The sequence below is a fragment of the Drosophila sulfurigaster genome, chromosome 3, assembly GCF_023558435.1.
Source record: "Drosophila sulfurigaster albostrigata strain 15112-1811.04 chromosome 3, ASM2355843v2, whole genome shotgun sequence".
NCBI classification, from domain to species: Eukaryota; Metazoa; Arthropoda; class Insecta; order Diptera; family Drosophilidae; genus Drosophila; species Drosophila sulfurigaster.
In genome coordinates this window covers 35,737,582-35,751,503 of record NC_084883.1, presented here as the reverse complement: position 1 = coordinate 35,751,503, position 13,922 = coordinate 35,737,582, and the positions used below count along the sequence as shown (strand labels likewise).

The 13,922-nt window shown below is 43.3% G+C and overlaps 2 protein-coding genes across 3 annotated transcripts; one reads left to right on the top strand and one right to left on the bottom strand.

The window, feature by feature from the left end:
* Position 1: 1 nt before the first annotated feature.
* On the top strand, positions 2 to 6,235 carry LOC133846457 (alsin homolog). 2 transcript variants are annotated; one of them, XM_062281451.1, is made up of 5 exons: positions 2 to 2,596; positions 3,147 to 3,756; positions 3,816 to 4,988; positions 5,410 to 5,561; positions 5,631 to 6,235. In XM_062281451.1, exons 1-5 carry the CDS (start codon positions 292 to 294, stop codon positions 5,852 to 5,854), a joined length of 4,464 nt encoding a protein of 1,487 aa, XP_062137435.1. In that variant the 5' UTR covers positions 2 to 291; the 3' UTR covers positions 5,855 to 6,235. The 2 variants fall into 2 exon arrangements, with proteins under 2 accessions (XP_062137435.1, XP_062137434.1); XM_062281450.1 differs by having other exon boundaries at positions 5,628 to 6,235.
* Positions 6,236 to 6,436: 201 nt separating this feature from the next.
* Positions 6,437 to 8,683, bottom strand: LOC133846459 (uncharacterized). The gene is given in 3 exon segments (XM_062281453.1): positions 6,437 to 7,846; positions 7,848 to 8,035; positions 8,091 to 8,683. Coding segments are annotated over 3 exon segments (1,989 nt in total). The 5' UTR covers positions 8,587 to 8,683; the 3' UTR covers positions 6,437 to 6,541.
* Positions 8,684 to 13,922: the final 5,239 nt, after the last annotated feature.

Genomic DNA, 13,922 nt, shown 5'->3' with positions numbered 1-13,922 from the left:
CACACTTGCTCGCAAAACCATCACAAAAATAAAAACTTGTAAGAATCTAATTGGTATTGTATTTGGAAACGCGTTCCCGTTGCAAATTTATTTGCAGCAATTGCAATTTACACATTTATACGACAACGTGAAGAATGCTGAGCTGAGCAATTGGACGCGATGCGAGCAGTATGTGTGTTTGTGTGTGTAAATAAGTAAATAAGAAGAGTGTAGTTTGCAATTGCGTGTTACAAAACTGGAAGGAGTCACCCACGAAAATAACAGCAACGGCAACAACAACAACAAAATACAATGTCCAGTTCCCAGTTTGAGTCTGGGGAAGCATTTGTCGTCTACTACGATGGCCAGGCGTTGCAGCTGCAGTGGAAGGGGGTACCGCCCTTGACACGATCGCCCGCATTGCGACTTTGCTCCGTAGGCGTCGATGAGGGGCGGGAGACGGAGGCGGGAGGAGCTTCAACTAATTGGCTGTTACTGCTGACCGCCGATCAATCGTTGTACTCCGCTCATCTGCTGCCTAACAGCAAGATGCTGGAACTGTGTCTGCTGCGCACGGACGTGGTCGACGTGGATTTCTGTCGTGGGAATCGTCAACTGTTTGTGGTGCTTGCCAATGGCAGTGTGCAACAACAGCTCATTACGGGCAACTGTTATCGACCCAATGCCTGGCAAATCCTGAGCTTTGATCCGCTCGAGCTGCACGACGAGGGCGTCTCCATGCGTCGTGTCTGTTGCTCTGCACAGGGCGTGGTCTTTGTCAGCGTCAGCGGCGCCACCTATGTACTGGGCAGCTGTGGCGAGGTCTTCAATGCGGAGCAGCCGCGGCACATGCGTCTATGCGAGGAGGGTAAACAGCTGCTCGACTTGGCCGCCGGTGATGAGCATTTTGTAATGCTGTTGGCACCGCATCAGCTCGCAGATGATGTACTCCAGCTGCAGCAGGAACAGTTACCCGACGAATCGCAGGCGGGATCCCTCAAGTCCTTGCACAGCGGCAGCTCGGAGCACAGTTTTGCGGCGAATACGCGGCATCTGCTGCAACAGGGTTACTCCTTGCTACACACGCAGCTCTTCACGTTTGGCGCCGTCAATGGTGGATTACTCGGTACCGGGGATCACATTCGACGTGCGCATGTGGCGCGGTTGGAGAAGCTAGACGGCATGGGCGTCTGCAGCATTGCGGCGGGCAGGCAACACAGCGTGGCACGCACTTTGGACGGACGGCTTTATCACTGGGGACTCAACAATCGTGAACAGTTGGGCGAAGATCTCAGTTCGCCTATGGAAATCTGTCTAGCGGAGCAGCTGACATCGGAACAGCAGACGGCGCTGGAGGCCACCTGCGGTGACTATCGTACGCTGCTGCTGAATGCAGCGGGACAAATCCTGCAAACCTTGCCACATGCTCAATCTCAGTCCAGTACATATGAGCAGACACTGCTGCATCTGCAGCTGGGCGCCGCATGGCCACGTCAGATGCGTTTGCTGCACTGCGCCGGCGGCTATACGTTGCAGAATTGCCGCCAATTCCAGCGACAGTATCACTACTTTCTCAGTCACCTGGAATCGCAGCTACAGCTGCTGCTCAAGCAACGTCAGGCGGTGCAAACGTTGCTCATCTGGGAGCTGCCAGCTCTGGCGCCGCTCTTGTTGCAATGGGAGCGCATTGTGTGTCTGGTGACGGCGACACTGCACTCGCTGGAGGGCTTCTATCGGGCGGACTACGTGCAGCCAGCGGATCTGTTGTTCATCTGCTATCATCGCGAGTACATCGAACTCTTTGAGGGCTACACGCGTGCCTACTGCGATGTGCTGTCGGTGAATGGATTTGGGGAGGCGGTGGCCACCATAGCAGCTCCGCCATTGAGTAATCACAATCCGCTCGCCGAACTGGCTGAGGAGAGCTATCTGACGCGGCTGTTTCAGCAGCCATTTGGTGTCTATCAGCAGTTCATACAGTTCATGGAGCTGCTGGTGAAGACGCAGCCGGAGTACGAGGAGCACCGCCTGGCCTGGTCGGAGTTTGCGCGTCTCAGTTGCATTAGCCAAGAGTTGGCTGTGAATACCAAAGAATTCTGGAGCAGTAAAGAGTGCACGCCACGCATTGCGCATCTGCGCGAACGAAAACGACGCGTCATACTCACATCGGCGCTGGTGCCGCTCAAGCTGGATATCACCGGAATTAGCATGTCCAGCAATAGCTTTATACTCTTCTCTGACTTCCTATGCCAGCTGGGCAGCCGTCATCTGTACACATATCCGCTGAATGCGCTCTGGGTATGGTCCGAAGGCGAGCTGGGACTGCGAGTAACCACGCCGGAGAAGAGTTTTGTGCTGCTCACCCGCAAATCGGAATCGCGCAAGGTTTGGCTGGATCAGCTGCAGTCAAGCATTGTGGCTGCTTTGGGGCGACCCTTGGGCAGCCCGGTGCCCAGCGTGCGCTCCGCGGCCTATGAGTACAGTCGAGAGCATCCTAAGTATGCGAGGGTCAAGGCGTGTGGCACGTGGCGCAAGGGCGTGCTGCATGGCAACTGCTATCTGGAGTATCCCGATGGTAGTGTCTACTGCGGCGAAGTGCATCACGGCGTCATCGAAGGTGAGCAACCATTTAAAATCAGTATTTTTTATACATGAGGGGTAGAAGGTCATTATACCTAAGTGACTATCGGGAATGTACAGAACAACTAGAAGAAGGCACTTCTAAGACCTTAGAGTAGTTGCAAAGTAATGAAATTAACTGCCTCTTCATCTGACTGTCTGTCCGTCTGTATTTATAGCTAGATTTGTGTAAAAATGCTAGAGCTATGTATTACTCAGTATTACGTCTATCTTTTGTGTCTTTACTATGAGCTACAGACTTATCCGTCTTTCTGTCTATCCGTATGCATTTATAGCCAATTCATATCAATTTTTAGCGCTGGACTCTAAATTAGTTTCAATGGTTCTGTAGTTTAATAGATATATTTCTTTAACAACGGTATTAATCCAATAACTCTCTTAATTTGGTGCATTTGATAATACCCGTATAATGAATGATTTCTGAGAATTTCGATGCGCTGTAGCAGGCAATAGTGGACAATTGGACAATAGAGTACATTCAATTCACTGTTTCTCTTTAACTCATTTCATAAACTCCTTCTCCATAGGTTACGGCAAGATGGTCATTCCCTCCACTGGCGTCTATGTGGGCAACTTTAAAGGCGGACGTTTTCATGGCTACGGCGTCTACGAAATCAATGGCAGTGGCAATGACACGGAGGTGTATGAGGGCAACTTTTGTGAGGGACTCTTCCATGGCCATGGCATGATGCGCAACAATCGCTACATCTATGTGGGCGAATACATGGCGAACACACGTAGTGGCTATGGTGTCATGGAGGATCTGCTGAGTGGCGACAAGTACATGGGCATGTTTGCGGACAACAAACGCTGTGGCATTGGCAGCTGCATCACGAATCGTGGTGACTACTTTGAAGGTAACTTTGCCAGCGATGATCTAACTGGCAACGGTGTGGCGGTCTTTGAGAACGATTATTACTACGAGGGCGAGCTGACGCTCCAGGGACCGAATGGACGTGGCGAGTATTATATGCCCAGTGGAGATGCGGGCCCTACTCTGGGTGCTAGTGAGGAGGACGATGACAACTATGAGCTGATTGGCAACAAGATGTTTGGCCATCTCAGCGGCAGCTGGGAAACGGTGCGCATACAAACTGGTGAGCTGGCGCTTAATCGACGCTTTCCCAAGTATCCCAGGTGAGTAAGAAAGTGAGTTTATTTTAAACAAGATAATAATATTTACTGCTTGCTTGCAGCTCACTTGGTCGCATGCTGGTGGATCATAATCGCAAGTGGCGCGCATTGTTTCATAACTTTGAGTCGGATGTGGCCAATTGCAGCATGATCAGCAGCAACAGCAGTCCCTTGCTTAATCTTTCCATGGGCACGTTGAGGAAGTCGTCAAAGACAACGCTGAGCACTGCGCAGATCTGGAGCTGTATTGCCATCTACATGAACAAGCAGCGGGCACGTGAAGCGGCCAAGCCAGGCAACTATTTCAGCAACATACTGCTGAGTTTGCCGCTGCCACAAAAGTCGTCGTCGCCATTATTGCCTGCATCGAGCAGCACGCCGCCATCGCAGACCTCTCTGAGTGGCAAGCAACAACACCAACCCACGCTGAGTATGCTCAATTCGACGCCGCGTCGCATTCACTCACAAGAGACGCTGTGCCACAAACTAGATCAGCTGCAGCGTTCGGATAGTTTGCTCTCGATTGGCCACAACTCGACAATGGATTCGCGCAGCTTGGTTAGCTTTGGTCTGGACGAGAGTCTGTTGAATCGCAGCTACAATGGCGACACTGGCGCTGGCAATCTGAGCAGCAGCTTCAGCAGTATGACACACAACCATACAAACCACAATAATAATAACAACAATAACAACATATCAAAGCTGAGGAAGAACAGCAACTGCTCGATCACGTCCACAACCTCGACGACGAGTGCAATGCTGGAGCAAGTGCCCAGTTTTGGCATGGCTTCGCAGCTCACGGAGCATGATGTTAGCTGCATACGTTTGTACCTGGAACAGGCCTTCAAGGATCGCCATCATCCGTTGTATGCGCTGAACGAGCGCATTGCCAACTGCTTTCATTACTCGTATGGCTATTGGAAGGTGAAACCCACGCCCATTCTGGCCAAACAGGCGATGCGGGAGTGGGAATCGATCTCGAGACGTATCTATCGTTTTGTGCGCAAAATGTTTCCTGCCTTGCCCGAGGATTATTGTCACCTGGAGGGCACCAGGGAGGTGATCTCACACATAACGCTGCTTTATCCACTTGTGCTGTCCGAGGGCATTTATTCCACACTCTTTGTGCTCTATGCTAACAAGTATAATCGCAAGGATGAGATCTACAGACAAAACTTGAATCATGCCGAGAAGCTGAGCGATGACGAGCTGGTTCAGTTGCTGGGCCATGACAGGTATGGACACAGAACACAGAATTATCACAATCTTTACGATTGCGATTCTCTAAATTTGGGATTTGTGTTGTTCGCGATCGTAATTTATTACTTTCGCAGTCGTAGAATTCCTCTTAAATGCCATTAAAGCTGCATGCGCCAAAAATTAAGCATAACGAGGGAAGTTTGTGCAGTAATGAAATGAAGAAACACTTTTGTTGTTTGTAGCTTTTTTTAAGTCATTGAACTCGCCTCGCTGTGGATATAAATAATTGTAGTAACACTTCATTCAGCAGAGGGATAACAATAATTTGTGAGCTTCGCTTGATGACGCGCTCTAGACAATGTGAATGTATCTTTTTACCTGTTTTACCTGTTTTCCATTGTCCCATTCAGTCGAATTTATTAATGATCTTTACTTTTGCTTTCTTATGTTTTGCAGTTGTCTCAATGCTGTGATGCTGGCCACGCAATTCGATGCCGCAGTGCAGACACTCAAGCAGCTGCAGGAGAAGTTTAGTCCCCAGGATATGTTGACTGTGATACAGCGCAGCATGGAGCTGCTAACTGAAGCTTATGAGCACGCCATGGCCGGTAAGTAAATCGAATAAGACTTGTTCATACATGACTTCAATTAATTTACTCATTTATTAATTGCAGCAGCAAAGGGATCCCAACTGAATGCCGACAATATGATACCGCTGTCGATGCTGTGCATGCTGCGTGCCGCAGTGCCGCATTTAGGAGCAGAGCTGGCGCTCCTCGATGACCTGACGGGTGGCCCCAATTTCCAGGCCGAAATGAATGGCATGGCCGGCTATTGCTACACCACGCTGAAGGCTGCCTACGAGCATGTCACAATGAGGGCACTCCAAAGGACACCTTGAACTCGAACTGGAACTGGAACTCGAACTCAGACTCAAACTTAATGTGTGTTTGTGTGTGGGCAGTTATTATTATTTTTTTGTTATTATTGTTATGGCTTTTTATGCAACGATCAATCTACGAGTATAGTGGCTAATTTATGCATCTTAAATGAAAATATATATTTATGTAATCGTTATATTGAGACTGTATATAGGCGAATCCATTTGCAACTGTTCCCATAGCTTAGGCTTAAACACTTAACTGTACAGTCTTTTGAAAGGTGAAAGATCTAACGATCTAACTGTGTATAATAATTCATAATAGCTTACAATTTAAGACTAACACATTCCCATTAAATAAACTATTTAAAGCGACGCAAAGTTGATGGCATTTTTTGATTTATTTAAAAAGAAGTGTTGAAATGGAAAGGATCGAAAATATACGAATAGGTTTTTAAAATGTTGGAGTCAGAGTCAGGTAAACTTTAATTTTGACTTCGGTTTTAAAATACTAATTTTCAATAAATAAACTTTATACAAAATGTAACTTAAATACGTATTCTATTTGAATAAAATTAAAATAATTTGTTTTTAATTAGCGAATAATTTATTCTTTTAATTAAAATAATTTAGGACCTTCTTAACGTCTTAACGAATTTTCTTGCACACGTTTAACATACATTTCTTTAAAAACCAAATTCACATTCATTACAATTTACCAGAGAAATTTGACTGAGTTTCGTGATTTAACTGTTTAACTTTAAGTTCACCTGGTTTAATCAAAAAGTTTTGAGCCGTCGGAAACAGGGAAGCGGACAAATGTTCCACGAAATGCAATTTATCAAACTTGTAAATCAAATACTTCTCTGGAAACGTTGTGCCCGTGTCAGAATTGTAAACCAATATGATGGGCTCTCCATGTTTGGCAATCTGTCGTGAGGCCAAATAGGCCAAACCAAACACCGCTTTGCGGAATATATTCCGACGATGATCTCGAAAGGATTTGGTGCGAAATGAAAGCATTGTCACGTTATGATACAGAGAGACATAATCTTCCGCCGAGCGCATGTGGCTGACAAACAAAATCGAAGCTTGTGGCCGAAAGTGCGAGATCTTCTGAACCATGCGTGTGGTGACACCGCAGACGACAATGACCTTGGCTTGCACCTCCAAGGAGGCGGCGACAATTGCCCGAGCAAGTCCATCAGCTCCCGTGTGCGAGGCATCGCAATGCGGCATCTTGGAGAGCGCCGCGACTGCAATGTGATCGAAGATGGCACTTTGGAGAAAACTAAAGTAAAAGGAATGTCCATTGTTGTCCGATTTGAAGACATATTTGTCCGGATAGTAGAAGGTATAATAGTAATGCGATGGATCCACTCGCAGATTCTCCTCATTAATTGTCCATGCATCCAGCAGAATGGGCTTCTTGGCCGCATACGCCTGCTGCATAAAGCATTCGGCATTGGGACACAAACGTAAAATATCCGGAATGTTCTCGGGATTGGACAGCTCTACAAGGAAACCATCGTAGCGCTCTGCAATCCAATTGAGCTCACCATCGCAGCCCTTCATCTCGTTGAGCACTACGCGCGCATAAAGACGCAGACCATCGCACTGCAGCGACGACATCACCTTCTCCATATCATCGACGTAGGCGACGCTACCCGAGATGTAGGAGACAACCACATTGATGCCCACCTCACGAGCGAAGGTCAAGTCCTCGATCTCCTCGTAGGAGACACGAAAGCGACTGCAACGCGCTGGAAACAGCACGGGCATGAAGGATTGCAATATGCCCGGTCGACAGACACAACAATAGACGTGCTCCAGACGCACCGAGCGCACCATCAGCTGTATATCATCGCCCAGGAGTATGATATCGAACTCCTTCAGATCGAAGAGCAGGAAGCGGGCATTAACATAGATCACTTGCGATGTGCACATGCGCGAGTAATTGCGATCCGTGGTCAGCATCACTTTAAAGCCCTTTTTTCATCTCGACTGGCGCGGTCATCCGGGGACTCAGATAGCCGGTATATTGATAGCGTGGCGACAACTTGGCAAAGATGGTGGACACCACCGGGAAGCCGTACTCCTTGGACACAGCGATCTCTGCCTCACGCAGCTGCACAATCAGATCCTGATTCTCTTGCAGTGGTCCAATGAACAAATCCAGCAGAAAACAGCGGATGCCGGAGACTAGAAATGAGTTGCGAGGAAACTGAAGGGAGAAATAAAGTAATTTTTTACTCACGCAGATACGTATGAAAGTCCTCTTGGCTTCGTACGGTGGTCAGTTCAATGCACTTGCGATTCTCGTTCATGGTCATGACGCCGGTTGAGTCCAATATCTGAAAGCCCGTAAAGAAATTGCCCCAACGTTCCTCCTCGAATGGTAGCTGACACATGTCCTCGCTTATATCCTCATTCGTCAAATCCTCACTCACCGAACACATCGGAGAGAAGCGCGACAAAATCTTCAGACTATGAATCGATGTTAATCTCGCGAAATCCTCGGGATTTCCCTGCACCACATCATCGTCGTCCAGCCCAAACAGATTAATAAACGCTTTGCGTCGCTGCAGCCACGAGAGTAGCTCCTTGGCCCGCAGCACACGTTCCACATCGTAGGCGGTCACCTTGAGGCGTCTGCAGATACTCTTGACCACACGCTCCATATTCCTGGGAGCCTCCGGTGACCCCTCACCACTGGCCGCACTCACATTGCCCTCTGATTCAATTTCATCCATGTTTGTGGTAAAAACTTTAACGAATTTTGTGTTTTATTTGACAAGTACACAAATTTATAATGTGACAGACTACAGAAATTATAGTTTACTTTTATGGATTGATAATAAAAAAAATTTTACAGATTATAAATCAATTCAGAAACAAAATCATCACATATCATGAAAATGATAGGTAATAACAAACTTCTCAGCAGCGAGAATATGGCCGCTATAACTATAGGGCTTCATTTGCTCTAATCTCAAAATTCTGTTTGATGACTTGATTAAAAATTCATTTTCTATGGGTAAAATAAAAGAGCTTCAATGATTTGACTTACTTAATTGACTGGCATCGTCTTTAATTTCTACTGCTGTTATTTCTTAAACTATTCTGAATATTAATCTATAATATTTACATTTAAAAGAAAATTTTTTTTTATAAAAGTTCCTGTATATATTAAATACCTATTTTAGTAGGTCCATAACTTTGTGAACACAATACTTATGAGTTTTATTGAAAATGTAGCATATAATTCATACATATAATACATATAATTCATTTTTCCACCAGCATAAAAAAGTATCTATAAGTTATTTATGATTTGTTAGCCGTCCTCACAAAGAGTTTCCTCTTCAATCGTTTTGCAGATCTTGATTTTTTCGTAGAATTTCGAGCGATAAAAGAAACCGCAACTCAAAGCGCAGGTAAATTTTTGTATAGAATTCACGTTGATATGCTTTGTTTTTTGTTTGAATTTGTTTATTTCCGTAATTTATTTGGATGTTTTGTGAAGCGAGAATGTTAAATTTAGCAACGCGTCAAGTGAAATGTTTACAATGTGAGAGAAAGTTAAATGGAAGCTGGCAAGCAAATATGTAGCTAGGCTATATTAGCTGGCTAAGCATCCGAGTTTTCCTTCTTTTCTTTTTTTGTTCCCCTTATTCGCCCCAAACGGGGCCCAGAGCACTTGAGCAGCCGAAGACTGCAGCCGAGGTAGAGGTAGCGAAAGAGCAGGCAGCAAGCGGCAGGCGGCAGGCAACAAACAGCGGACAGCAGGCAGCATCATCATTCTACGTCCCGAAAACATAAACATTCGGAATGTTTAGAGAATAAAAATTCATATTCCAGGCGAACACATTCCGACTTCCAATTCGTTTCTGTATCGCTGTGTGTGTGTGTGTGTTGCTAGCGTTGTTGTTTATTTTCGCTGAGAACTGACAGAAACATGGTCTGCTCTTGGGTGTGGCCAGTGCCAGTTTAGTCTAAACAAAAGCCAAGTGAATTTCCCTAACACAGCCTACACCTAAGCAAACCGCTTGAACTTTGACGTGAACTGCAGCACCGACAACAGCAGCCATCGGATCTGGCACAGCACAAAACATCGCAGCAGAATCAGAAGCAGAGCAGCGCAGAGTGCGACTCCTCCCTAATAAGCTATTTTGTCCGTTTTTAGAAACAATTTTCTAACGCAGCAACATCAGCAGCAGCAGCAGCGGAAACGTGTGTGTGGGTGGGAGATGATGATGATGTCTAGGAGGGGGCAATGTGGCGGGCAGGGCGGCAGCAGACGGCGGGAGGACCATGGGAGGCCAGCTGCTGATGGTGAGCATCGCACATACGACTACGTTGAATTGCCGTGCTCGTCGTCGACGTCGCCGTCGTCGTCGTTTTGGTTCGGTTCGGATCGTTCGTGCACTTGAGTTCCGGGCCCGCTCTTTGCCTCTCACTCCCGCCCGCTTGATGCCCTCTCGCTCTTGCCTTTCGTTTCGTTCTTCATTTTCTACGATTTTCGAATAGAATTTTTCAACAATATTTTTTTTTGTTTTCTTTCTTTTTTTTTTGGGCTGTCTTAGAGTTTTCAAAATTTTGGAGCGTAGGTGCAGTGTGTCGCGACGCGTCAGCGTGTACGGATCGGTGCGCTATAAGTTTTTATCCCCAAAAAAAAACTGACTACAAAAAAAAGGAATATTCCAAAAATATTGAAAAAAAAAGAAATATATATAGAAATGATCCGAAAGTTGTGAAAGTTGGTGCTGCAAGTGCTCTCGATAACAAAAGGATACAATGATTGGTATGAAGTGTTCGCCGTCTTTAACTGGCGGAAGTGGGCGTTATTTTTGAGACTGTTGCCAAGTTCCATATGTCTATAGATATCATAATATACACGTACTCGCATACATACTATATTTATGTACGTACACAATTCTTTCGGTTTTCCAATATTTATACTCTCAGCCTTTTGGCTAAAAATATTTTCCGTTAAAAACGCTGAAATATCCAAAAACAAAAAGAAACAGAAACAGCAGCAAAAAAAAAGAAAAACCCGAATAGCATAGAGAGAACTCAGTGCTGGTTGCCGCCTGCCGCCTGTTTTTCATAATTTTTCATCTTTATTTATTTATCGCACACATCTACACACATAGTATAAATACATAAGCTTGGTATATAGTAGAAAGTATAGGTGTATTTTCTCGTGATGTTCTCGTCAATTTTGCATTGCGTTTTGCTCATTTTGCATGTCGTCATTTTTTTGTTTACCCCCTCGCAAGATGTTCGCAATTTCGCAGCATTTCGCGGCCTTTGGAACGGAATGGTAGACGGAAAATTGGCATAAGGAAAAACTAAAAAGAGAAAACTAAGAACAAATCACAATTTAATGGGCAGTGCGCGTAGTTTACAACTTCCTTGACTGCACAGCTCTTTACTTTTCCCAAATTCTAAATATGTAACGCATGCCACGACATCAGCATCGCCATCACCATCACCATCGACATCGACATCGGCATCGACATCGACATGGGCATGGCATGGAAAGACAGCTGTGTCTTATGTGGGGGAAGTCCATAAAAAAAATATGAGACTAAAATCAAAACCAGCACACAAGTTATAAAAATAAAACTATTTTTGTATGGCATGCGTAGATCAGTCGACGTTTTGAGCAGCGCATTTGCCTTCTTTTTGGTTTTTTTTTTTTCGCAAAAGACATCAGCCTCTTGGCACAGTTTTCCAGATTCCCCCCAGTCGAGTTCATAAATCAATCAGGGCAAATTCAATTAATTCAATTCGAATTTCGAATACGAAATTAAAGTTTTGCGGCAGCAATGTGTTAAACAGATATGTATATATAAATCGTATCGTACTCGTACATGTGTCTATTCATTTCGATATACATATGTAAAGTTCTAGTCGATTTGTCTTTTTCCGCTTACTGCCGTTTTTATTGAGCGACGACAGGAAAGGGAAAACGGCGTATTTACTAAGAATTTAATCATCAATTTACATATATATATAAAGAATTCTCCCACACCTGCAGCGTATTTACTTGATCCTACTTCAAAACGGGTGAGTATCTCATTATTTATATTCATTTCGCCTTTTTAAACTCCTTCTTAATGCGATAATCACAGACGACAGCTTAAATGAGGCATTCAGTCAATTTTACGCTTAGTCAAATGATTCATCTGATTCACTAATGACTCATCTTAATTGTGCCGAAATAAATGTATATCTTAAAAGCATAATAAAATCCTAAAAAAAAAAACATACATACTTGAAGATACTTGAACAACACAATCAATCATAGAATTTAGATCTGTTTCTCATCAAAGCTTTTGATCTATATAGCAATGTGTACATATAACTTGTTCTTCCTCTTCTATGCCATTATACATTTGTGATTATATTTTTTTTGTTTCTGAATTCTAGTTCTTAATAATCTCCACTAAGCGAAAGTGAAGCACAGCTAGTTTCTTCGATATCAGATAAACAAATTCGCATTAATAATGACGCTAATTGTTGGGTAATTAATTCAAATTCGCTCTATACTATAATGCTTTGGCAAATATCAGAGGTACGATTACCGCCATATATCTATCTACGTATTTCACACTTTCGCTGAACGTATTTAGACAAATGAACAAAGAAATTATAACTGCAAATTCCAGGCTAGGCAACACAATGTGACGTCTCAATTAAAGTGAATGCATAAATTTCGAACGTGTCAAAATACTACGATTCATACATTGTTCTGAAACATTTCAAATACATTTACGTATATTCTCAAAATCGAATTTGAATTTTAAAAAAAATGAATTATACTTGCTAACATGAATTGAATTTATTTGTTCAATTTATGAAATTATTAATCTTTAAAGCAAGACATACAATGATAATGCATATTCTGCAAAATTTAACTACAAAATTGAAATTATTTGTATTAAAATACTGAAAGATTCATTAAAATAATATATGGTATCATTGATTCTCAATGTCAGCATATAATTAAAAAAAAGTTTCCGAATGCTACCGAGATATTTAAGAAATTTTTAAATTAAATATAAAGCAATTCATTATAGGATGATATATATATATTCTGACTTATTCTGAGGAGCTCAGTAATTCTTATTCTAATAAAACCTGTTTAAGTACGCACAGCAGACAGTTTAAAAATACATTAATATACATACTTGTTATACCAGCGAATAACAATTAGAATGTTAATTATTGCACAATTGAAAGCACACAAAAAATTGAAACAAAAAAGGTCAAAAATAAATATTTAAATGAGTTACAAATCAAGAAAAAAGAGAAACCAGTAATTCCGTTATATCGAACAGGCGACTTCTTCAACGAACAGTCTATGCATATACTATATATTTGAATATATATATTTAAGATCTGTTATTAGTCGATACATGTGTACATTGCCATATATCAAATTTATGTCAGAATACTATATGTGCATGTGGTCAAGTAATAGTATTTCCAGTTCCAACTATGTATATGTATATTGAATTTGCTCTCGATATGTATATGATGTATACTTATATTTTATATATGTACTATATATACTTATTCATATATATGTATATATAGAATCGTACCACCCCCGTAATCGAGGCATTGATATTTTTGTAGCATTTCTAATGAAACGAAATTAAATGTATAATTTATTGTTGCATAAACAAAAGCCAAGAAACCGAATCAAAAATCGAACGAAACGCAACCGAAGCGCATGTGGCACCTTTAAGTATTTCGATTTGTAGCTTGCCTCCCTCTACCACTCCATCTCTCCATCGCAGGTCTCTCGGGCTATGCATTGTGTTCCTCCGTGTAGAGGGTGCTGGAAAATTTAGTGCTCTCTCTCTAGCACGAACCGAGCCAAAAATAACAGAAATGTTCTTCTGTGAGGGCCGCGGCGATGAAGATGTGTGTTTGTTGGCGGGGCACTGAGATTTGTTTATAGTTTTCCTATAAACAATTGCAATTGAGAAGTCTTTCTTTGTTCGAGAAAAATCGAGGCAAACTGCATGCAGCCAATAAAATTCCGTAACCGAAAACAAATCCAAATCGAGGA

Bases quoted from the DNA above. Each gene is read 5' to 3' on its own strand.
- LOC133846457 (XM_062281450.1), top strand. From the start codon at position 292: ATGTCCAGTTCCCAGTTTGAGTCTGGGGAAGCATTTGTCGTCTACTAC. The intron at 3,757-3,815 runs GTGAGTAAGAAA...GCTTGCTTGCAG, and splicing joins CGCTTTCCCAAGTATCCCAG to CTCACTTGGTCGCATGCTGG. The intron at 5,562-5,627 runs GTAAGTAAATCG...TATTAATTGCAG, and splicing joins TTATGAGCACGCCATGGCCG to CAGCAAAGGGATCCCAACTG.